The 27,008-nt window shown below is 37.6% G+C and overlaps 1 protein-coding gene across 4 annotated transcripts; it reads right to left on the reverse strand.

The window, feature by feature from the left end:
• Positions 1-186: 186 nt before the first annotated feature.
• On the reverse strand, positions 187-26,960 carry lcmt2 (leucine carboxyl methyltransferase 2). 4 transcript variants are annotated; one of them, XM_087988710.1, is made up of 15 exons: positions 26,854-26,960; positions 25,731-25,840; positions 23,819-23,943; positions 16,922-17,003; positions 16,061-16,250; positions 15,483-15,639; positions 14,375-14,564; positions 13,901-14,008; positions 12,542-12,629; positions 11,239-11,499; positions 9,025-9,249; positions 7,263-7,360; positions 5,568-5,755; positions 4,626-4,761; positions 187-1,620 (listed from the first exon to the last, which is right to left on the reverse strand). In XM_087988710.1, the coding sequence occupies exons 3-15, from the start codon at positions 23,899-23,901 to the stop codon at positions 1,465-1,467; spliced, it is 1,962 nt and encodes a 653-aa protein (XP_087844836.1). In that variant the 5' UTR covers positions 23,902-23,943; positions 25,731-25,840; positions 26,854-26,960; the 3' UTR covers positions 187-1,464. The 4 variants fall into 4 exon arrangements, with proteins under 4 accessions (XP_087844836.1, XP_043548925.2, XP_087844837.1 ...); XM_043692990.2 differs by lacking the exon at positions 25,731-25,840 and having other exon boundaries at positions 26,854-26,955; XM_087988711.1 differs by lacking the exons at positions 23,819-23,943; positions 25,731-25,840 and having other exon boundaries at positions 26,854-26,959.
• Positions 26,961-27,008: the final 48 nt, after the last annotated feature.

A 27,008-nucleotide genomic window follows, 5' to 3' on the forward strand; every position in this document is an offset into this window, starting at 1 on the left:
AAGGCCTCTTCAATATATCCCCAATTATGCAGATCTTTTCAAGTCAACTTGTTCCATTAGTACACAAAAGAATGTTCTGTGAATCTTATCACTAACTGTTAGTGTCAAAACCTGTCATTTAAAATGTTGATTTATTTCAAATATCAGAAAACATGCAATTATTGATGAGACGTCCACAAAAATAGGTAAGATAATGAATTTAATATCTTGCTTTTATGTGAAACGCCCCCCCCCCCTTGGTGTGCCCATAATATTTACAAATTGGCCAACATTTTAAATAAATTAGGAATCAATTATCATGGATAAATACATACATTATCGTAGAGTACAAAATAATATCATTCCTATAAAAATATTTGGATTTTAAAAGATACACTTTCTAGAAATAGACATAGTAGACATAACAATTTTATTTGGCTTGAGAACCACTGTAACCTGAGCCAGCGACTGACCCTGGAGACCACCAAAGAAGGATGCAAAATATTCACTTCAGCTTAGGAAATATTTGAAAATATTTTAACACATTTTATAATATTAGTGTATGTGTAGGCAAACTAACCGGATTACCAGCTGACTTTGAGGTAGAGGTTAGAAAAACAAGGTTCATACAGTGAGATCATTTTTAAACTTACACTATGATGAATAGCAAAGTAACAGTTACCCTGATTGAGCTGTATAGTCTCCATGACCAATGCTTTCTTAGTTAATACTGATTTATTTCATGTATAAAAGGAAGAGTTAATTTACTGTGTCTAATTGTGTAATGAGATTCAAAAGGTGTTCAATCTATTAAGTACCTTGGCTTGTAATTTGGAAGTATGTCCCTGTTGGGTGAAATTGAACTCAACATTCATCTGTTAGACTTAGATGAAACCATAAAGGTTCAATTTTGTTAAAGAGCATTTCTTAGAATAGGGAAATGACTACAAAACATAAATTATCTTTTGCATAATTTTCAAATCGCCAAAATCCTGGATTCTCCTGCCTTTTTACCTGCTAAGGCTACCAGGCAAAGTTACTTTTTAATTACCTGCAAACTGAGGTAACAATTCATCTGTTCTGTCATCATCCTTACAGAGGCAGAGCAGGTGTTCAGATCACTATTAGCTCTCCTGGGAGTAATTACAAAATTATGGAGAAATTCACTTGCTAACCATAATCCATAATTAACAAATATTTTTGTGCTAACCGAAAACTAACTTTTATATTTAAAATTTACATTGATCCTTTAAAATGGAAAAAGTATGTAAAAAATGCTAAAATTGGAAGAATATACATTTTGCTGATAACAACCAATGTTATTTGTAAATATCACTGGCATTTAAGCTCATAATAGCTTACATGAAGCTCTCAGCAAATTCACCAGGGCAGCTGATCAAAAATCTCTCAGAGATCATATGTCACAAATGAAGCTTCTCTGATTGCAATCTGGCTATGTTTTGTGCCTCTAAATGCATAGGTTCATCAGAGCTCAGGTAGCTGCAATAGAACTGGTTGGTGATTCAGGTGAGTTCCAAATGAGAAACAATTGCCTCCTCCTCCTATAACCAACACTTGGCGTTCCTTCACCAACAGCACACTACTGTGATTATGCAACATTAGAGGCCACTTCACAAGGTTCTGCAAGGAAGGAGGAAATAATTAACAATCCATCTCAGCATCTATATCATTACAAAAACTTTGCAACAGATGTAGTTTCACCTGATTTCATTCTTATTGACTTGAGTACAGCCTTTGACCAAATCTGTACTCAAAATTTTAAGCAAAGTTTAATGGAAACTACTGGCTGTCAGAGTGAGGCTGCAAGCCTGTGACTTGTAGACTGATCGAGGTCTCACCACTGTTGGATTTGGACCTACCCATTGGGTTGTTAAACAAATAAAAAAAACTTTCAGATAAATCTGAATACATACAGTTTTTCTATTTATCCAACGATGATTAACTCTGGGGTTTTAGAGTGGGACCCTGATTTACAAGTGTCCATATTAGGAATGCTTATAATTACAAACTTTTTTTTAAATGGGACATAATTTTAATGACACAATATAAGAACATTTCCTGTACTTACATAGGGCTCCTTTATGAGTCCTTGGAGAAGATTTGTAGCTCAGGTTGTGGATCTACTTGTTGGTTTACTTGCTGAGTTGTGGGTTTGTTACCAGACGTTTCACCACCATGTTTGGTAACATCATCAGTGAGCCTCCGGTGAAGCGTTGGTGTTCTGTCCTGCTTTCTATTTATATGCCTTGGTTTGCTGTTGTGGGTGGTATCATTTCCATTTGTTTCTGAGAGGTTGGTAAATGGGGTCCAAATCTGAATGTTAATGGAGTTCTGGTTTAAATGCTCGGCCTCTAGGAATTTAAAATGACCCCGTACCCACAGCCGGCAGAACAAACATAATATACAAAATACCCTGCAAGGACTGCAACAAACTTTACATTGGACAAACGGGCAGGAAGCTCGCCTCCAGGATACATAACTAGCCACCAAAAGACATGACCAACTATCACTTATATCCATATACACAGACGAAGAGGGACACCAGTTTGATTGGTATAAAGCATCCATCCTGGGACAGGCTAAACAAAGAAGCGCGGGAATTCCTAGAGGCCTGGCATTCAAACTGAAACTCCATGTACATAGATTTGGACCGCATTTACCAACATCTCAGAAACAGAACCAGAAATTATATCATGTACCACAACAAACCAAGACACAAATAGCAAGTGGAACAGGACATCAACGCTTCAATGGAGGCTCACTGATGATATTACCTACCATGGTGACAAAACATCTGAAAACAAACCCACCAGCTCAGCGAGCAAATTGACAACCTGTCAGCTCCTTTATATTGTCCTGCATTGTGTTGCAACTTGCATACAAATTGATTAGTGAAGGGACTCCAGAATGGAACTGATTCACAATGTGGAGATGCCTGTACATTCAAAAATGACATATCCTAGAGAATATACTCACAGTCCTCTTTGTAAAATTCGCCTTCCGTTTTATTTTGTCAATACTCTTAAATCTCAGGATAAGAAACCAAGTTTGCTTTAAGTTTCACTTACTTCATTTCTGAGCTTGAAATAATAGGAATTTCTAAACGAAGCACCAAGTTAAAAGCCTATTTTGAGCTTGGATTTAGATGTTGAAATGAGGGCAAAATAGTCGACATTCATTGTCACTATTCTATGAAGCTGATAGAGATTCTGGGCATCTGCATATAAACAGTTAGGTGTAGAAATCCAAGAAGTTTCAGTCACAGTCATCCTGTCCTACCCAACTTCAATGGATGAAGTCATTCTTAAAAATGGAAATCATTTTGACGTCACTTTTCACAAACTCTTAAACCCTTGTATTGAGCAATAGCAATGTCTTTTTTATTGAGATGCAGCTCTTGCTTTTAAAAACAGGCAATACAGGGGAATGTAAGAAAGGATTGATCAGGGAGTGCTAATGACCCAGGACTGCTGCACACAAGAGTGGCAGAAACAAAGGCAATTAATAATTTCAAAAGAAACCTGGATAGATAGTAGAGGGAGATAATCTTGTAGGAGCACAAGGATTTTTTTTTCACTCACTTGTGGAACCTGCATGACATTAACGGTTGGCCCAGCCATTACCCATCTTTACCAACCTTTATTGCCCTTGACAAGGTGGTGATGTGTTGCCTTTTTGAACTGCTGTAAGGACACACACAATGCCGTTTAGGAGAGAATCCAGTATTTTGAACCAGTGACAGGGAATAAACTGCAATATATTTCCAAGTCAGGATGGTGAATGGCTTAGAATGAACTTACAGATGGTGGTGTTCCCACATATCTGCTGCCTATGATGGAGGTAGTCATGTATTTGCAAAGTGCTGTCTAAGGATCTTTGGTGAATTTCTGTGGTGCATGTTGCAGATAGTACATACTGCTGCTACTGAGCGTCAGTGGTGAGGGAGCGGATGTTTGTGGATGTGGTGCCAATCAAGTGGGCTGCTTTGAGCTGAATGGTATCAGGTTTATTGAGTGTTCTTGGAGATGGACCCATCCAGGCAAGTGGGGAGTGTTCATACTCCTGACGTGGCTTGTAGACAGTGGACAGGCTCTGGGGAGTCAGGTGGTGAGTTACTCTCTGCATAGTCCTAGCCTCTGATCTGTGCTTGTAGCCACTGTATTTATATGGCAAGTCCAGTTGAGTTTCTGAAGATCAATTGTAACCCCCAGGATGTTGATAGTGGGGATTCAGTGACAGTGAATGTCAGAGGGTGGTGGTTAGATTGCCTCAAATTGGAGATGGGTCACTGCCAAGCAATTGTGATTGAAAAAAGCAGAGAAAAGTGGGAAACTAGGGTGCTATATAGATAGCCAGTATGGACTTTAGGCCAAATGGTCTCCTTCTGTGCAATTATGACTCTGTCTTTCCATTTATGTGTGACTAACAATCTGTCTTCAGACTTATTGAACAAACATCTTTGAAAGTAGAAAACAACTAGTCAGCTGTCAAATGAAATTTGCCCACAAACCCATGTCAATCATTGGTACCTAAAAGCATAAAATATGCAAAAGTGCTGAAAAAGTAAACTTATAAACCAAATTTCAGAGGGTTTTTGATATATTCTTTAAACAGTTATTACTCACTGTGTCAATGTGGTAGTCAAGACTTTCTCCTGTCTTTAGGTCAATAACAGTTACTTCAGGGATTGAATCTGTGTATATTGTCACTCCTCCCAATAAAAAAAGTTTATCACCAAGAATATGGGCTGTGTGAGAGTATCTGTAAAGTAATCGCAAATGATCAAATATGGACAAGCTCTTTGCGCACCCTCCCAAAACTGGCATGGTCTTTCTTTATATCCAGAATTCAACTGCTTCTCTTGACTAATTTCTTAAGTTCTGAGCAGGGAGTGGATTAATAGCATTTTAATGAAGCCTAGAAATTAAAATACCCCAGTCTACCTCTCACCCACCTATCCACCCAAACTGTTGAATTAAAATCAGGCCCTTGTGCACCCATACAATTTTCTTAAAGTTTTCCCAGGCTACAGTGCATATCTAAAAGGGAAGGATTACTACATAACTATTTTTTTTATACAGAACGTAGCTGTGGTTAATGCCCTTTAAAGTATTTAAAAAACATACAATTTCACAGTAGAGACAGTTCACTCTGTATTTAACCATAGTGTTACTTAATGAGCCTGTACCTACTCTACAGTTTTAGAGGGACAATAAAGTATGCTTAACTAAAATTAAAAAGTGAATACAAGATTAAAAGTAAAATATTAATCATTTTAATACACATAACCAAACAAATCTGAAATTTCTCCAGGAACTACGCAACTAAATAGAATATAATCAGCATTGAAATTTTACGGTATTCTTTACTATATTGTTTGTCAAACTTTAAACACTTTGGGGCAACTCAGGTGATTGGCAATGAGCAGGCAAGTCACTTGGATTACTTAAATGTGTCATTTTACAGATGACCCAAAGAATTATATTGATCATGTTTGGTTGTATCAATGTAGTGTACTGGATATACAAAAACAAAAGAGAAAATTACATATCAATTTTGGTGTGTACCGTGGAATGAAAGAATCTGTTACTTGTATCCTATCCCAGAAAAATCCAGACTGCATTGGTCTAAGATGGAAGACGGATGCTAAAGGGATCTGTGTTGCCCCTAATCCTCCAGCAATTAGTACACCACCTCTCCATGAACAGGCACTGTGGGAATGGCGGCTTTCTGGAGTAGGTCCAATAACTGGAATCTGCAAGGGGAAGAACAGCACGCACATCGTTTAATTGAGATTGGGGCAGCAAGATGTAATTTTAGGATTTTAAACAGCAACTTTTCTCAGTTATTCGTAAAAGGATATTTCTACATTTAGCATGCTATAAATGTTTTATTACCTCCTCTTTCAGAATGTCTTATACATTACTCGCAAGAGATACCTACCTGACTGGACTGTTGTGGCCTGGGTTGTCCTCATGCATCCATTTAATGATATTTCACTATATTATGTCACCCATGCCTAAATATTTTCTGAATCTGACCTGCTTGAATGTCTTCTCAACGTTAGTTAATGTTAGATCCAATAACAGCTTCCTTCACAAATTCTTCTATGCTAATGGTTCATGTAACAATCCTTATTCTAGGAGAAACTGAGGACTGCAGATGCTGGAGATCAGAGTCAAGAATATGGTGCTGGAAAAGCACAGCAGGTTAGGTAGCATCTGAGGAGCAGGAGAATCGACATTTTGGGCATAAGCTCTTCATCAGGAATCCATTATTCTATCTTGTATCGTGGCTAATGTCTTGCCCCTCAACCATATACACATGTTTTTCACCTTCGCTGTCCTTGGAATAGATAGACCAAACTCTATTATAATCAAATTCCCCTTTGTGCATAGGGTTTCATATTCCACTGCGTTTTTCCTCTACCTGCAAAATAATACTCATTTATGTTGAATATTGAACCTTTGATCCCCATCAATTTGGTTTGCCTATCCAGCAAAGATCTTGAAAGTTTCCCAAATTAATCTTAAGACTTCTAACATTTTCATACAGAATTTGGAAGCATTCACTTATTTGAAGTATTTCTTATTTTTCTAAATTATACTATGAATAACTGTAAGGTAATATAATTTTTTTTCTTTATTTCTCTATTTGCTGTCTAAAATTTGTATCTAGGTACTCTGTACCTAACATGACGCTGTGTGGGGCGACATTTTAAACTTTTTATCGTACTCCTGTACTTCAGTACACACAATAATAAACCTTATTCTAATTCTCTCCTCATCCTTAATATTGTCATTTCTTTGCCTAGTTATATTCTTACAGGTATTGATTTTACAGAGAACAAATATTAAGAATTACTATAATGAAGAGAGATTTGAGAGACTGGGATTATTTCCATTGGAGCACAGGAAGCAGAGATGAGCCTCACTAAATGCTCCCAACACTATGAAAAACATTGACACAAACAACAGGAAAAATAGGATTTCTCTTATTACTGAGTCAGTAGGGAGTATCACCAACTTAAAAATTCTCAAAATCAGAGTGCTAAGTTAGGAGAAATGTCTTTACATAGAGGGTGAATAGAACTATGGAAAGCTTAATTACAGGTAGTGATTGATACACAAAACACTATCATTTAAGGGAACATGAGAAAATATTTGAAAGACAGAAACTCTCTCCTGAAAGCACAAATAACAAAATAGGTAAATAAGGTGCAGCACACTAAGAAATTTTTAAACAACTATAATTTCACTTACATCTGACCAACTGTAGTCTTCCAGGTTCAGGAAATGCCAATCATTTAGTACCAAGTCTTTGGGAGAACGACCACCATAGATGAACAGATATCTCTGACCTTTCAAAAAGAACGTTCCCCAGTTACTTACAAACCATGACAGTCCTAAATAATGTACATATCTAAAAGTTGAACAGTGAATGCTGGAAATCGGAAATAAAAACACAATATTTAAAAAACTCAGCAGGTTGGGCAGCATCTATGTGGACAGAGAAACAAAATTAATGTTTCAGGTTTGTGACCTTGCAAAAGGACTGAGAAAAGTTAGCGGTAATAACAGGGTCTGACCAACAGAGAGTGGAAAAAGAGCAAGGGGAAGGTGTGTGATAGAGTGCAAGACAGAAGAGATAGAACGACTGAAAAGTTAGCTGTCTGGGGCAAATAGAATGGAGATCGTGCAAGGATGAAGCAAATGATGTGCCAAGTGCTGCTGTGCTGTTAACTAAAAAAAGTGTGAAACAAATGGGGAAAGGTATACCGTGTGAAATTGTTGAACTCACTACAGAGTTGGAAGGCTGTAGAGTACCTAATTGAAACAGGAGATGCTGTTCTTGAATCTTATGTTGAGCCTCTCTGGAAAGTCCAGTAGGCCAAGGGAAGAGAAGACAGCATTTCAGCAAATGCTTACATTCACACCTGCTTTACTGTTGCATTGTTTTCAAAATGCTGTCACAAATTAAAAGTAAAAGCAGAACCTACAGCCCGTTTGGTAACACCAGCAGTAAACTAGTGAACTTTCAGGAGAGGGTGAGCCCAACACCCATTGACAGGGTATACATGACAAAATAGTCACCACAGGTGGTGAATTTATAGCACGTTGTGAAAAAAATAACATTTTGGTCTACATTTTGCATAGATTGAAGAGGATTAACATAACCTCTGGAAAAGAAGCACAACAATGCAATGGCATTGTTAGTCCTTTGGTAGATATGGTTTAACAAAAATAAAATTATGATGAAATACAAATCACACCTCAGTTCACGGCATTTCCTCAAAACAGCAAACAAGTCTGATTTTAATTCAGATGCTGAAATTACAGAATCCCTACAGCATGGAAACAGGCCAATCTACCCATTGAGTTCACACTGATCCTCCAAACAGCATCCCACCGAGAGGCATACCCTACCCTATTCCTGTGACCCCTGCATTTCCCACCTAGCCTGCACATCCCTGAATACTATCGGCAATTTACCATGGTCAATCCATCTAACCTGCACACTTTCAGATTGTGAGAGGAAACAGAGGTACCCTGAGAAAACCCAGCCAGACATGGGAAGAATGTACAAACTCCAAAGAGACCATCGCCTGAAGTTGGAATCAAACCCAGGTTCCTGGCTCTGTGAGGCAGCAGTACTGAGACATGTGCCACTCCAATGTTGCTCCATCAAATGGAAATATTTTTCAAAATCGATTAATGTTAGTTTTGTTGTTCTGTAACGCCCATCAAACTTACATCTCCTCCACTCAATCTGATGCATGGATAAACTTTACATAATGTTATGATTCTGTCCAGGTAGATAGATATCAAATAATCAGAATGAAGTTGTAATTAACATTTGTCAAAATGTCAATTACATTTCAAGTTTTGTTTCTCCATTTACTAGTTTGCATTTATAATGCCAGAATTATAATGCCAGAATTTTGATTAATCCTTTATAATAAATTTTGTTTTCAATTAATGGAAACTTTTGTGTAAAACTTTGTTCCGGTCTATTGTTTTTTACCTTTGTAAATTACTTCTGTTCCTGTGTGTCTCCAGCGTGGTGTGGGCGCAGTGCCGATGCACTCTACCTCTTTTACTGACAAGTTGATGCTGGAGATGGTACTGTCGCCAACCTCACATTTCAACAAAAGGATACTGGTGACTGGCTTCAGTGGAGATGTGCGGCCACCAAAGATTACACAACGACTGTCACAAAATGACGTCATGCTGTGAAACATTCGTTCAGCTAAAGCACGAACAAAAAGTTTCAAGTTTAGTTAACTGAGTACAATAGATTACAGATCGGAGTTAACATTTCCAAAGAGGTTTTTTGAGAACTTAAAGTCTCAAATAGATTTCAACGCAAGCAAATCAATTCGCAGACTGATACTAAATATTTTTCTGTTAAATTATTCCCATCTTTTATTTTCGTCAACTGTATGTGAATTGCAGGAAGTCAAAATATTACAGAAATAAAAACAAAGATCTGGAGAAATTCTCCAAGTCTCCATAGAGAGATGCCAATCTCCAGCATCCAAAGTCCTTTGCTCTTAAATGAAATATCACTAAAAGCTGTTCTCCTCTGATTAAGACCATAAGAAATAGGAGCAGGAGAAGGCCACTTGGCTCCTTGAGCCTGTTCCACCATTCAATAGGATCATGGTTTCAAAACTCTTCACATCCCATTTTCCTGCCCTTTTCCCCCTGGTTCCCCTACTGTCCAAAGATATACCTACCTCAGCCTTAAACATACACAGAGACTCTGCCTCTGATATGCTGTTTGCAATAGATATTTGTGATAAAACAGATCTGATGCACAAGAATAAGGGTTCTTTCTTTTTCTTCTTCTATTCCATTCTAATGTTTATTGCTTAAATGGTTTAGTTTTGACATTGTCGCCAACCTCTCCAATATCAAGGAGTGTCACAGCTAATCCCAATCAAGATCTCAAGTAACATCCACACACTCAATTGCAGCAAGGTGCAATGGATAGCAATGAGGTTTGACATCTGATGCCAACTGTTCACTGAAATCAAGCAACGGGACAGAGGTTTTGGAGATTGGCTGCTCTATTTTAAACTTATCAAACCATAGCGTAGTGAAACAATATATTTAAAAGTAAATATTTACACACATGCAGAGGCATCAGAACCTTTAGTGTAAAAGTAGTAATGATTTTAAAAAAAAATCAACATATGCCCCAAGAAAAGGTACATTTCATCTGGCTCCACAACCTCGCCAAATCTTATCAGCTTATACCCTGTCAAACACAGGAGCAAGTGTAGGCCTTTTAGACCTGCAAAAGCCTGTTCTGCTATTCTAAATCATGGCCAATCATCTACTTCAACATAGTATTGTAAAATTATCTCCATGTCTCTTGATGTCATTTCTATTTAGAAATCTATCCATCTTGTCTTGAACATACTCAAATGACAGCGATAGCCTTCTGGAGTACAGAATTGCAAAGATTCACGATCCTCTGGGTTAAGCAATACCTTAGTCTTTCAGTTGCTAAATAGCTTGCCTCTTATGCTAAATTTGAGTCTCTGGTTTTAGATGTTATGCTTATATTCCAAGAGGAAATATCTTTTTCACAATAACCCTGTCTAGCATAAACAAGATTTATGACTGAAAGGAGGGACAGGCAAGCTGCTTTCACTCTATGTCTCATGCTGAAGGTTTGAGACTGATGTCTTCCTAATTAATATCATAATTAAAGAAATATATTTATTGTTTTAAATTAATGTTCATGGCAGTACTGAATTGGTTCGTGGGATCCTAAAAATTTCATACATATAAGATAATAATGTCTTCTCCTGATTACTTCCAATCTTCCCAGCTGGTTGGACATGCATGTAAGTATCTAACTAGAAAATGATTGAGTGGCAATGTTGTAATGCATAACTTAATTTAATAGCTGTTGACATTCATTGTCTAAATTCACACATGAAGAATAAGCACTAGGACAAAGCACGATAGTTTGTCAGCATCTGTGAAACTGTACCCCAACATTATCTGCTATTTAAAGAAAAAGGGAACAAGTGGACAAAATATAGAAAAGCAACGCTTCTGCAACACTTAGCAGATTGTAAGCAGGGTGAAAGGAGAATTATTTTTGCTTTCAGCAGCTAAAACTTTTATTGTAGCTATGCCAAAGGTTTCACAGTATTCAAAGCTGAAATTCAGAATTTAATTTCAAAGTATTGAATATAACTACAGCTATTTGTAAACTTACTCAAAAGATGGATTGACCCCACATTGTTAACAGAGCTACATTTCCAAACAGGTCCACTTTTAACCATTAGCATTGCATCCCTGAGGCGTCCATGTTGGCTAACTCTGCTGCCAAATCCTCCACTGATAAGGACTATATTTGGGGCAATAAGTGATGAACAATGGGCAAACCTCTTAAAAAGAGGATTCTCTGTTTCAATCTCACATGGAAACACAGAGATCTGCCGTGGATCATAAGTATCTAGTTTATTAGGGTGGAAATCTGTAGAGAGAAAATATAAAATTACTTTTCAAAACAGCATATAGTTTAGTAGTATTTACAAAATACAGCATTTCCACTGCACATAGTGGTCTAGGATAAGCTGATCTCCAAGCTTTACTACTCACATTTTTCAACAGTTTGAAATTGATTTCCTATTCTTGAACATAATAACTAAGGTTCTTCTGCACATATATACAGCAAACCAAATACAACAATTTAACGTAGACCGAAGGAAAACAATTTTGCTTGGAGTTGTTAAAGACAGAGAAAGGCAGTCGTAGATGGACATTGGAAACACAGGTCTCATCCTAAACAACTTGAAGAGGAATTGAGAACAAGAAACAGAAAGGAAAGAAGAAAAAAAATCTGACTGAGACTTGGCTTAAGGGAGACTTAAAGAAAGCCAGAAAGTAAAAGAATGAGGTATACTGCAACTGCATGTTCTAAAATAAATGCAAGATCATCCAGACATGAATGTTTTCCTTGTAGAACTTGAAACAAAGATAGACATGGCAAATGATTTCACTGATATTGTTAAATCTGTGGTGTTTATTTCTTGTAATATAAAAATCCAACCCAATTATTTAGTTGCCATTGTAAATGTTGGCAGATTTCTAATGGACTGGCTGTGATTAAGGTATGGTTGTTGTTACAAAGTAATGTCATGAATGTTGGGGTGTGTCTGTGTGTTGAATGAAACAGATTAAAAGACAATCTTATTTCCTCCCTGCAGCAAGTCAATTCTAAGGAATTATCATAGACATATTGTGCCATTATAATTTATAAAATGATGGTAATTTGAGGAGTAGTTTAAAAAAATCAAATGCATTATGGGACATTCAAAAAGTTGGTAAATCTGAATAAAGGTACACAACCAAAAATGTTTGGGAACCAAAGGCTTAAGATGAATCAATTTAATTAGATGCCACCAAGCAAAATGTCAGGAACTCCCTGGCTTCAGATCACTTTGGTAACACTATTAAACTTTAGTGGCTTCCCAAAGCCCAATTACCTTGTTCAGTTTACTTTTTGTTTGACTTACCTGGAAGAGAATGAAAAAACAGACAGGTTTTCAGGTCTCCTTTTGATGCACTCAGAATTAAATAGTGAGAACACTTCAAATGCCATTCCTTTGTGAAAAATAAATAAGATGAGGTCGGGAGGGAAAAAGAGATAAGTAATATTTCTCAAATGAATTTAAATATTAAGTATTTATCTATTTGAAATAGTATGAAGTGAGACAATTTTATGAAATAAGGAAATATTTGCTTTAATTATTAATTGTTGGTATTCAGCATGGAAATTTGCACCTTTAATAAATGTATCTACTTACTCTAGTTAATAAGTACAGTAAATGATTTAAAGCTAAGATAATTAATAACACAGATTTCCCGTCATCTGCCTAATTTTCCATTCTGGGTAAAAAAAGAACTTTGTCTGACATTTTGAAATAAAAGTGGGTAAAAACAAGCCGCTTTTGAAACTGTTTGATGCCTTTCTCAAACAAACAAAGAATGCTGGAGAAACTCAGCAGAATATTGCATGCAATTGTGGTCTCCATCCTACTGGAAGGATGTTGTGAAACTTGAAAGGGTTCAGAAAAGATTTACAAGGATGTTGCCAGGGTTGCAGGATTTCAGCTATCAGGAGAGGCTGAAATCTCTCTGGAGTTTTCCCTGGAGTGTCGGAGGCTGAGGGGTGACTTTAGAGGTTTATAAAATCATGAGGGGCATGGATAGGATAAATTGACACAGTCTTTTCTTTGGGTTGGGGGAGTCCAGAACTACAGGGCATAGGTTTATGGTAACAGAGGAAAAATTTTAAAAAGGGACCTAATGGCAACTTTTTCTTGCAGAGGGTGGTGCGTGTATGGAACGGGCTGCCAGAGGAAGTGCTGGAGGCCAGTATGATTACAACAGTTAAAAGGCATCTGGACAGGTATATGATTAAGAAGAGCTTCGAGGGATATGGGCCAAGTGCTGGCAAATGGGACTGGATTAGGTTAGGATACCTGATCGGCATGAACGAGTTGAACCAAAGGGTCAGTTTCCTTGTTGCACATCTCTATGACTCTATATGGTAGCATCTGTGGAGACAGAAACAGAGTTAATATTTCAAGCCCAATATGATTCTTCTTCACAACAGTTGGGAAGAGGTCATATTGGATTTGAACATTAACTCTTTCTCTTCCTACAGATGCCACTAGATCTCTGGAGTCTCTCCAGTATTATTTGCGTTTGTTTCAGATTTCCAGCATCTGCACTATTTTATTTTTATGTCTTTCTCAAATTTAACTTAAGAATAACTTTCCCACAAGTTACAGAATAGACTGGATATATTTTCCAAGTTTGAAAGATTGTCCCACTACTTAGTTAGATAAATTGAAATATGTTAAATTTACCTCATACTCGTCAAAGGGTTCTAACATTTCAATTCTTTGTTTCTCCTGTTTTGGAATTAATCCAGTATAAAACTCATTCATGTCAATACAATGACATTCCTCCCAGCCCTAGAAGAGTAAGGATTATAGTTAGATACATTTGTTATCTGTATGTTTTAAAATTTGCCCATGGTGATTGAAACATCTTCTCTGCCCAAGTATGTGGCCTCCATTTTGAAGAGACATTTGAGAGTGCGAGCTTGTGGAATGCAAGATATATTCATTTCATATATGAAAGAAACAAGGATAATTCAACTGGGAGATCACTTAAAGAAATGATCTAAAAGCTTTCAGTTTAATCACAGACCATGGCAGCTAAGTAATATTTTACAATCATAGAATGAAACAGCACAGGAGGAGTTCACTGTAGCTGGGCTGGTGTCTGAAATTACAGCATGGTTGTAACACATAAAATATCTGTGATATTCAACTGACCTCATTTAAAAAACGTTTCCGTTGAGCTTCCTTTCCAGGAAACTGAGTAAGTGCATGCAGAGTGGAGTTCAACTGTTTAAAATGCTGCTGCATAACCTGACCAAAGGGGTCATCTGGCCGTATCTGTTCGTAGACAACAAACACTGCAGACGAAAATCTGTTCGCTGCCCAATGGATTACAGCTGAAGAACTAGATAGAAGTTTCACTTTGTCATAAACTAATCAGAAAATATCAGACTCATTACTTAAAATATTAATCCCTTGGTTATTCCAAATATAGCTCAATTTCAAAGAAAAATAAATAAGGTTTTACTTCACAATTAGCTAACTTCTCCGACAGCCGGGATTCTGAACTGTTAATAATACAACACAGTGCTGATAGATACTTAGAGGCATTATTGATAACAGGAAGGGCAATTTTTTTGTCCCCCTCAGGATAACAGAGGATCTTTATTATACTTTATCTACACCATTTAATGATCTTTCAGAATAACTGACAATAACTGACACCAGTTTGAAGCTTCTTTTCAGCAATCACTTAAATGTTAAACTTTTGCAGTGTTTTTAAATAGTTGAAAATTTTAGACTTTTGCATCTTATGAACAGGTCTTTATTTTTAAGTGTTTTAGAACAATTCCTTCTCCATGGCAATCAGATCGTTACCTTCAGTTAACAGAGCAGAAGTGGCAGTTTGAGAGTATATCTTGTGCAGTGTTAAAGCAGAGACTTGGTTACCAATTAGTAACTGCAAATTAAAATAAATTCTATCTATTCCCATGGCAGGTTTTCTCTATGTGCCCTAAATTATGCAGAACGCCTTAACAAACTAACACTCTGCTGAAACGTCAGCTATCGCTTTAAACTTATAAACACTGACAATCCCCAGGCTAAAAATCCAACTGTAATGCTCAAATATTTCAACTATGAAGCAAACAATAATTATTCCCTTTCATCTGAAATTTATAAGGAGTGCTCTCAATCTAGATTTACTTGATTATCACTGTGAAAGTTGGAATAGCTCCACAGCTTGTCTCATTACCCAGACATTATCCACATCCAGTAGATTAACGAGCTCAATTAATCAATCCCACAAATTGGGTCTTGTTACCTTGCATCTTTCATATACGTCAGTACAACTTCTGATAACAACAGGGTTGGATATGCAGGATTTAGGCCAGTCTCCATCAGTAGGTTATCTAACTCCGCTATTTCAGTCAGGTCAATGCCAAGTAATTTGTAATCCAAACCACAAAGATATAAATTATCTGCAATTTCAAAAAGGAAATATAACCATCGTTAGAAAGACATTGGCAATCAGAATAAGATTTGCAGAGTACTGCAATTTGAGTATAATGCTTTTATATTCTCTATATATGGCTGATAGTTTTGATTGTAGCATATACAAGTTGCAACCATTATTATAAGAATATAAAAGGAAATAAAAATGAACATTCATGGTCTGCACAGATATCTATGTTTAATATTATTTCTAAAATGTTTAATGGTCTTCAGCAATCTTAAGTTTGCCAACTGCAATTGAGACAGACATGAGTCGTCCTTCAATGCAAATTAAAATCTTAATTTGCAGATGGCTTGATATCATTTGCCTATTATATCACTGTCAAAAGCCTTGCCAAAGTCAGGCAGCATTTTCAATGAATCATGCATTTCAAAAAAAAAACATACCCATCCAGGCTGGTTTAATTTCATTCATGCAGCCAATGAGCTCCATGAATTCCTGCTTGTTTTTAATAAGAGTTGCTTTGCGTTGAACAACATCTGGAAAATCCACCTCGTACACAATGACATTTTTCAGCTCTCCACTTGCCTTTAGCCGAAAGTACAAGGAATCAAAGCCAGCTCCAAGTGAAAGGATCTGTAGAAACAGAAATATATACTAACAGAAATATATACTAACAGAAATATATACTAACAGAAATATATACTAACATAAATATTCAAGTATGGTCTTCACTATCTGCATACAGGTACTCACAGCCCAGACAACAAATTTCAAAACATTTAAAAGAAATTCAATTTAGGCTTAGTGCAAAACTTGACAGACAGTACAGGAGTGTGCAGGCAGACTTTGCATTCAAAGTTGATGAAGCACTAGGTACTGTGACAAGATACAAATTTGTGTTTGTGGTAAAAACAATGACTGCAGATGCTGGAAACCAGATTCTGGATTAGTGGTGCTGGAAGAGCACAGCAGTTCAGACAGCATCCGAGGAGCAGTAAAATCAACGTTTCGGGCAAAAGCCCTTCATCAGGAATGAAGGGCTTTTGCCCAAAACATCGATTTAACTGCTCCTCAGATGCTGCCTGAACTGCTGTGCTCTTCCAGCACCACTAATCCAGAATTTGTGTTTGTGGTGCCTACTCAAATTCCCAATCTTGATTTGCTGATCTGATTGACCGACTGAGCATTCTTCATAGGAAAGGAGGGGAGAATCACACCCACTCAGGGAAGCTAAACACAGTTAATAATTATTTTCATGTACAAAATGACAGGAGCAGAGCGAGGCAAAACCCCAACATTCTCACCTGTCTCTGTGAGTAACTTGCTGTATGTTGCAAGAAACGATGCAGACTATAATCCACTGCTTTTGCCCTCACGTAGTAACCACTTCAGAGAGAAACAAAATAAAATTAGAGTCCTATTGATTTTAGTGCAAATCTCAGCCTACTCCAAGATACAACATTTCTATTAAAATACAACTCAGTGGTTAAGTTGCTCATGTTCATCAATTTCAAGGCTCTGGATAGAATTCTTAGCCTAGACGGAAAATCAAATACCCTAAATCAGTAGATATGTCATCATTACTTATTGACTGGAAGGCATGAAATATTTCTCTGTTAGGTGACAACTTTCAAAAATTTGCAAGATGTTGCAGTACTTGCAATGGGTTCCACTGTTACAACAGACAAAATAGGCCCTTTGAATAAGTTCAGTGTCAAAGCCATTTTTGTTTTGGTACTCAAGTAATTTTGATTCCGTTTAGTATCTGTCAACTGGCTCCATTATTCCGTCTTATTTTATAGTTACCTCTTAGACTCATAGCACAAAGAGACCAATAGATCAATTTTGTTATTCCTGTCTCTGGAAGAGCAATTTAGCCAGTCCTACTTTCCAGTGCTTTCCCTGCAGCCCTCTATTTTTTTCCCCCTGTTACTTGTCTTATTCCCTTTTGAAAGCCACAATTGAATCTGTCAAGAACTCTCTTGATTTTTGAACACTGTCAAATTTACTCCCAAACTAATCTTCTCTGAGGAAAGGTCATCATTTAAATTTCTCATTCCTGTACTCTTTTCCTGATATTTTAATGCATGATCTCTTAAGCTTCACACCCTTCCTAAAATGTAATATCCAGATTTTAACATAATTCTCCAGCTGAAGCTGAACTAGTCCTACTATCATAGAGTCCTACAGCACAGAGACAGGCCTTCTAGTCCAAACCAGTCCATGCTGGCCAAAATGTCCATCCATGCTAACCCCATTTCCCTGCACTTGGCCGATATTCTTCTAAACCTTTTCCATCCATGTATTTATCCAAATGCCTTTTAAATGTTGTTAATGCACCTGCCTCAACCACTTCTGCTGGCAGCTCATTCCATGTGCGTACCACCCTGTGTGAAAAAAGTTGCCGTCAGGTTCCCTTTTATTCTTTCTCCTCTAACCTTAAACTGATGCCTTCGATTCCCCAACCCTGGGAAAAAGATGAGTACGTTCACCCTTATGATCTTATACATGTCAATAAGATCCCCCCCTCAGTCTCTTATACTCTAAAGAAAAAGGTTCTAGCTTGTCCAACCTCTCCCTATAACTCAGACATTAGAGTCTTGGCAACATCATTGTAAATTTTTTCTGCATTCTTTCCAGATTAATAAACATCCTTCCTATGGCAAGGTGACCAAACTAAACACAATACTCCAAGTGCGGCCTCACCAACGTCCTATACAACTGCAACATAACTTCCCAACTTCTGTACTCAATGCCCTGACTAATGTGTCAAAAGCCTTCTTCACTGCCCTGTCTACCTGTAACTCCACTTTCAGAGAACTATGCACCTGAACTCCAAGGTCCCTTTGTTCCACGACACTCTTTAAGGCCTATCATTCACCATGAAACTCCTACCCTGATTTGACTTTCCAAAATGCAAGACCTCACACTTACCTATATTAAACTCCATTTGCCATTTCTCAGCCCACTTTGCCAGCTGATCAAAGTCCTGCTGCAATTTCTGGTAACCTTCCTCACTGTCCATGATACTGCCTATTTTAGTATCATCTGTAAACTTACTAATCATGCCTTGTACATTCTCATCCAACTCATTTATATAGACAACAAACAGCAACTGGCCCAGCATCGACCTGAGGCACTGTATTAGTCACAGGCCTCCAGTCTGACGGGTATCCTTTCAGTATTACCCTCTACTTCCTACCATCAAGTCAATTGTGTATCCAGTTTGCCAGCTACCCCTGGATTCCATGCAAACTAACCTTCCACAGCAGCTTACCACATGGGACTTTATCAAGGGCCTTAGTGAAATCCATGTAGACTACGTCTATCTCCCTGCCCTAGTCAACCTTTCTGGTCACTTCATCAAAGAACTCTAACAAATTTGTGAGGCATGATCTCCCATGCACAAAGCCATGCTGACTATGCCTAATCAAACCCTGTCTTTCCAAATGCATGTATATCTTATCTCAGAATCGTCTCAAGTAACTTACCTACCACAGATGTAAGGCTTAATGGTCTACAATTCGCAGGCTTCTCTTTGCAGCCATTCTTGAAGAATGGTACAACATTCACTACCCTCCAGACTTCTGGGACCTCATCCATGTCTAACGATAATGCAAAAATATCAGCCAGGGCCCCCACAACTTCTTCTCTGGCCTCTGGCAGTATTCTTGGATGTACTTTCTTCTTCAAATCTACCACTATCTTGCTAATAGTTCACTGTAGTGCCGTCTGGAATTTAAAAAAGAAAATCTCTAATATTGCTTAGTAATAATACTAATTGATATCATTTCGAAGGTGCAAGATTAGATAAAGCAACAAAAGAATCTCAAAAGTATGAAATAAATCAAACATGAAACATTGCATCATAGATTAGTAAGGCCATTTAAAAAAGTCAAGCATTGGGCTTGAACTGTAAAGTAGGTATGTAATGCTGACCTGTATCGAACCTTGATGAGGCCACACTTAATTGTCTGCAGTTCTGGTCAGCATATTATAAAGAATATAGAGATTCTGGAAAGGGTGCAAAGATTTACATGGATAATAGCAGAAATGCATAGTTACATATCTCATTAAAGGATTGTCAGACTCTGTTTCTTTTCCCTCAAAAAAAAAGCTGGGGTCGCCAGAGTATGGAAACAGACCCTTCAATCCAACTCATTCATGCCAACCTCGTTTTCCAAACTAAACTTGCCACACTTGCCTACGTTTCGACCAAAGCCCTCTAAACCTTTGCTATTCATGTACCTATCCAAACATCTTTTCAATGTTGTTACTGTACTTGCATCTATCACTTCCTCTGGCAGTTCATTCTACATAAGAAACACCCTGTGTGAAACAATTGTTCCTCAGGTCTCTTTTACACTTTTCTCCTCACATCTTAAAAATATGTTCCCAAATTTTGAACTCCCCCACCGTGGGGAAAAGACCTCTGCTATTCACCTTATCTATGCTCCTCATGATTTTATAAATCTCTATAAGGTCAACCTCAATCTCCTACTCTCCAGTGAAAAACATTCCAGCTTATCCAGCTTCTCCCTATTCAAATTCTTCAGTCCTGGCAACATCCTGGGAAGTACAGATTGTCAAAATTATAGTGGGTTTTAATAAAAATAGATAGAATTTTTTCTTTTGTGGGGAACAGCATATCCAGAGGTCATGAATATGAACAGTCACCAAGAAATCTAATTGGGAATTCAAAAATTCCCAAAGGAGTGGTAAAAATATTGAACTCACTACCAAGTACAAATAGAGTGACACGGTGGCTCTGTGGTTAGCACTGCTGCCTCACAGCACCAGGACCTGGGTTTAAATCCAGCCTCAGGCGACTGTCTATATGGAGTTTGCACATTCTCCCCGTGTCTGCGTGGGTTTCCTCTGGGTGCTCCGATTTCCTTCCACAGTCCAAAAATGCATAGGTCAGATGTATTGGCCATACTAAATTGCCCACAGTATTAGGTGCATTAGTCAGAGGGAAATGGGGCTGGGTGGGTTACTCTTCGGTGGGTCGGTGTGGAGGACTTGTTGGACCGAAGGGCCTGTTTCCACACTGTAGGGAATCTAATCTAATCATGATCCCAATAGAAAGAGTATGCTGGTAATCAAGGTGTATTTCACAGGCTGTCACAAATATGTAAGTGCCCAACTGAATTGCTAGAATGGTTCATTTGTTTGACTTTGACTGCTTTCTAGCACAAAAGAAACTCACACCAGGTTTCATCAATAAATAAGAAAACTTACTTACTGTATTATAAACAAGCTAACCCTTTAGCAAATAGCAAAACTAATTAACGATTAAATTCAATCATTTCTAGCATGCAGATGTGAACTATATCCCATTAAACCAAATGTGCACTCACACAAATAGGTAAAAGAGAGACAGCTCTGCAAAAGCACCATGGGTGAAAAACAATCAAAAATTAACAAGTATGATGGATTAAGAGTCCAAACCACAGAGGTGATTTTCTCACAGTTCTTTTGGATTATTGGTGATGTTATGACATTGCTGCTGACTACAGAAGATCCTCAATTCAGCAGCTGGTCAATTGTACCTAGGTCTTTGCTTCAATTAGAAGTTCTTATTTTCAGAGCGAGTGTCAGTGCTTTCCACTCTCAAGAGGGTGAGAAAGTGAGAGATCTATCTTTGCTGAGAGATCTATCTTTTCAGGAGGTCTGAATGCAACTATTTCCTCAGGTCTGTGACAAACTGCAACTTAAAACTCCAACAGGCTGTTGCTAGGCTGCTTTTCAAACCAAAGGCATATGGTGCCAACTAGCTTCTTAAAACTACCAAATCTAACTTCTCCCAGAGTTGTAAGCCTTTGTATAACCATTAAGTGAATACCACCAATGCATTTTAGACCTTCAAGTTGTGGGCAAACAAAACATGCATTACATATTCTGCAAGTGTAATGTCAAACTTTCCATTTTTCCCAGTTAATATTCCAAAAAAACACATTGCTATCACAGGTAATTAATTATAAATAGTATAAGTGTATTTATGTGAAGTTAAACAAGCATTGATGGAGAGAATGCGAAGGACGGTTATTAAGGTCAATTCAAATAAAGAATGATGGGAGAAGGCTTGAGTCAAATATAAACAATACAGATTGGTTGGGTCAAACAGTCTGTTTCTGTGCTGTATACCTTATATAATGTTAATATGTAAATTCTTTCCCCCTCTGACCTTTACACTCTTACTACCTCAGTCCATAATGTTATGACCACACGAAGTGGCATGAATCTACTTTTTTCAAACTTACCACTTGAATCCCAATAAGGATTGAAATCTTTTTAGTATATGGCTATACATATCCCCAATTTAAACACAATTAACTATTTTCACCAGAAACAACGAAGACGTTTTCTTGATCAAAAAACAATTTTGTTACCAACTAACCTGAAGAAAATAAAGATGTGACATCAAACATATGGCCCCTGAAAAATCACATGGGCTGACATACACACACAGGTGAAATAGTTTCAAGTCTTTTGAGTGTTCTTGAGACATGATGTTTAAACCTCAGATGACTATTGTTTAGCTGGTGTTTTGAACCATCAATTATGAATATTACAATTATCCTTCAAGTTTTATGTGCTCTCAAGTTTCTTTTTAATTGTCATCTCCTCCAGAGACACAGTTCTCAGGTTGTGTTCCCAGCTTTGTCCTTAGTTTCATTTTCTCTCTGCCAAAGTCATCTTCTTGAAATATCAGCTTGTTTGTTTAATTGTCTCTGTTAGGTGAAGTTCCATCTCGAACATGTGAACACACAAAGCGTAAAGCAAATAGGAGATGTGGGACTTTTCACATCTCCTCGGTGGGAGTTTTCTGTGTGGTTGCATTGCCTTTGAATAAAATATTAATTCAGATCAGCGGTCTGTCATATAATCCAGAAACAAAAAAGTTAAATTTCTGGAAATGCTCAGCAGGTCTAGCAGCATCTGTGAGGAGGAAGTCAGAGTTAATGTTTCAGGTCTAGTGACCCTTCCTGGTGATTTCACCAGACCTAAAACGTTAACTCTGATTTCTCTGCACAGATGCTGCCAGACGTGCTGAGCTTCTCCAGCAATTTCTGTTTTTGTTTCCGATTTACAGCATCCACAGTTCAAATGGTTTTTATGCAGCCTATCCATGTTGGTTTCTTGAAACTTGCAGGGTCAGGTGATACCTGTGATAATTTTAAGGGAGCTTTTTAGGTCCCTTTCTAAACTAAATTCAGTCCATGACTGTTCCATTAATATTAAATAGTGTAATGAAATTTGAAAACCAATATCCCACATTTTATACCATTGTGACAATATTACAATAATTAAAATGGTGAAAAGTTAGGGATATGAGAGGATTAAAGAAAAGTAGGGATCCATTCATACAGATTACTAGAATGTGTGGTTAAATCTAAAAAGTAATTTAAAAGATCAATCAAATAGTAACCTTTAAAACTATAAAGGCTAAAATATTAAGATGACAAAGTTTTGCTACAATTATATAAAGATATGATCAGAACACATCTGAAATATTGTGTATAGGTTCAGGCACATTGTAAAGGATATATTGATCTTGGAAGGAGTGCAGTGAAACTTAACAGTAAACTACCAGAATTATCAGGACAGATTACTTAAACCAGGCTTGCATTCCCCAGAATACAACATAATTAGGGGTGATTTAATATAAATTTTTAGGATTTTGAAAGCATTTGACAGAGTAGATATAAAGTAATTCCACTAGTGGAGGAAATTTAGTACAAGGAGAATTGTATTGCCTAATGTAATTATGCTATCACTTTGAACAGAGTTATTAGATCTTGCACATGAAACGCACAAGTGGTTTCAGCAGTTCCGGACAATGGAAATCTGGGCAGGGGATCATCTATGGTTTCCTCTCCTATGGGATTAGGGACAGAAAGATGGGGCACAACTCTGATCACTTTGTCTTTGTCCATCTCTAGAATAACGGACTACTGTTCTTATCATCAGAGCTCATAACTGAACACTGGCCACTTGAACGAGCTGTGTTTCTCAAGGAACTACATCCAATATAAGTCATTGCTTTCCAAAGAGCACAAAAATTAACAACATTTCCCATGACATAAGCGACAATACTGAAACACATAATTCAAAGTAATATTTCTTTAACATGCAAGATGTAACAATTTCACAAGTAATTTTCACAACACAACAAAATAATTGGATGCATATCATACCGATTGATAAGTGGAGCTCTTCTGGTGGTTTTATTTACAAATCCCTTCAGAAAACAATCATTGAAGTAGCCTAAACTGGCCATGGAACACTTGCTAACAATACTGCTGTCATTTGTACCTTGGACCTACAAACAGGTTCAACAAAACAATGCTAATGTAAATAGGCAACATTTTTGTACTGTATTGGATAACAACACTTCTACACACAAAAAAGGATATTTTCACTTAACTTTAAATTCCTTTTAACTTTGCTCCTTTTTTAAAAATTATACTTGAATAATTTGAATGAGAAGGCATTAACACTGCCCAGCAAGAGAATTTCTACATTTCAGAGGCAGCGAAACTGAAGCAAGGTTTAAATAAAGTTACAGAGGGAATCAATGATAGTTTGACAAGGCAGAATTAGCTAACTTACCCACATTAGATGCAAAATAAACTATTAGGAAAGAATAGAGAAAAGAATGGAGTTAGGACCAAGAGTTTCTTTTTAATTCGTTCATGTGATGTGGGCATCACCGGCTATGCCAGCAGTCTTTTAAAATGGAATTAGTAGACTTGCTTTGAAGGGAGTTTTATGGTTCAGTAAAACTTACCGAAGTCATTGTCAAATAATGGATTAGCACGGGAACATTATTTCTATGTAGTTTGACCTCACTTATGCTGAATTTTAAAATTAAACAGAATCTTGGTTAAGTCGCTATAATAGCAGTAAGTTATACACTGTATTTCAGTCAATCTTTTCACTAAATGTAAACTACAGCATCTAACCTTGCTGTAGTTTTTTTCAGTTGTCGTAATTTCTTTTTAAAAAAAAGCAAATAAACAGGCATACTTTCTTACAAGAATCTGGAAATCATTCAACTTTCTTTAGCTGCAAAACTTCTATGTTTCTATCTCCCTCTCTCTTATATAAATCCATTATTCAATGCAGTATAATCATGGGAGATTGGATGGAATGAAGAGAATTTCAGTTGTGAACCATTTCATAAATGGATGTTTTTAAACACAACTGGATCACTACATAAAAAAGTAAATATGAGGTACAGTCAATATGGACAGTCTGAACACCTCCCGCAATTACAGACCATCACTAGCACAAGCTAGTAATGTACTCAGTTGCTCCCTCAAGTGGAGAATGGCACATGGCATTCAGAAATCCAAAAGGGATTTAATTTGAAAAAAAAATCAAACTAGGAGGATCAGGGGTAATAACACAAACTACATTGGATTCAGGTTTCTGTTAGATCTACTGGGATGAAATGGAGATACTGAAGAAATACACATCAGATACTTGTAACAACAGCCATCTAACTGATTTTGATAATTTTGTGCAATCCAGTAAAGTTTTCAACACGGATGCTTCATTGCACCAGATACTTAAAAAACTAAATTCCAATAAGCACTGTACGTGGGTGGCACAGTGGTTAGCACTGCTGCCTCACAGCGCCAGAGACCCGGGTTCAACTCCCGCCTCAGGCAACTGTCTGTGTGGCGTTTGCACATTCTCCCTGTGTCTGCATGGGTTTCCTCCCGGTGCTCCAGTTTCCTCCCACACTCCAAAAATGTGCAGGTTAGGTGAATTGACCATGCTAAATTGCCCAGAGTGTTAGGTGAAGGGGTAAATGTAGGGGAATGAGTCTGGGTGGGTTGCTCTTCAGTGTGGGTCAGTGTGGACTTGTTGGGCCTAAGGGCCTGTTTCCACACCGTAAGTAATCTAATCATACTAGAACACTGAAGAACTAAGAAGATCTTTCTGAAGAACAGCCGTACCAAACTCAAAGCATTAGTTGCTTTTCTCTCCACAGATGCTGATAAACCTGTTGTGTTTCTCTAACGTTTTCTGTGTTTCAGATTTCCAGCAATGATAGAATTTTAGTTTTATTCAAGCAATGTGCAATTATTTTAAATGCACCTTTCTACATGACCACTGTCATACTTCAGCAGCACTCCAACAGCAAATGTTTTGGAGTTGTTCTGAGGTCACGAAAGATGTTATTCAAATTTGTTTTGTATCTTCACATCCTATGAATGAATTTAAAAGAAAAAATATATTTAGGGAATAGTAGGGAAGAGTTGTAAGGATTAACAAACTGGTTATCAATGAAAGGTTGAACTGTGCCCTGAACTGCAGCAAACAAGTAACCAGAGCTTCCACACAAGTAAAAATGCTCATCATCCACAATTACTCCCTAATCTCACCTCAACCAGTTTTACATTTCATGTTAAAGTAAAATATTGTAGATGCTGGAATTCTGAACTAGAAGCTGAAAAGGTTGTACAAAGTTAAAAAAAATCACACAACACCAGATTATAGTCCAACAGATTTATTTGGAAGCACTAGCTTTCACAGCGCTGCTCCTTCATCAAGTGGTTGCAGAGTATAAGATCATAAGACAGAATTTATAGCAAATGTTTACACTGTGATGCAACTGAAATTATACATTTTATATATGTAAGATAGTGCTTCCAAATAAACCTGTTGGACTATAACCTTGTGTTGGGTGATTTTTAACTTTGTACACCCCAGTCCAACACCGGCTCTTCCAAATCAGAAAAGGTTGGAAACACTCAGGTCTGGCAGGCAACTTTATAGAGAGAGAAAAACAGAAGAACGTAACATTTCTAATGTAAAAAAAAACACAATTTAAACATCGACTTTGTATCTCTTCCCTGAAAAATGCTGCCTGACCCTGCCGAACATCTCCAGCATTTTCTACTTTAATTTCATGTCATGCTTCGGGATTGGCTTTCACTACAGTGATCTTGGCAGCAACATCAGCTCGCCAACCTTAAACGCAAATTATTCGACGGTTCACGGTGCTCATTTCGGGCAGTCGCCGCCTTAGGGGGGGGGGTGCTAATGTAAACGGTTGCTATATAAATGCATAAGGTCGTTGCTGCGAGTAGGTTCAATGTGTTCAGGATAATGGCGGCGGCCAAACCCGACTCCGGGCCATCCTCACTACAATTCCGCTTTGGTTTGAGATGAAGACCTTCCTCACCCCAATCCCTGACCAAGAGGAACTCTTACTTACAGCCACATCCTTCCCAGCCTGTTTCTTATTCCTACACCGTTTATTTCTGGCGCTGAAAGCCAAATTCTCCACGCCTCCCTCTTCCTCCATAATCATCATCCTGCCGGCCACCGGCACGGACAGCCCCCTACGCTTGCGCAAGGCTCGGTAGGCCG

This window comes from Chiloscyllium plagiosum, unplaced genomic scaffold, assembly GCF_037043375.1.
Source record: "Chiloscyllium plagiosum isolate Xiang-an unplaced genomic scaffold, Cpla_swu_hap1 HiC_scaffold_7, whole genome shotgun sequence".
NCBI lineage: Eukaryota > Metazoa > Chordata > Chondrichthyes > Orectolobiformes > Hemiscylliidae > Chiloscyllium > Chiloscyllium plagiosum.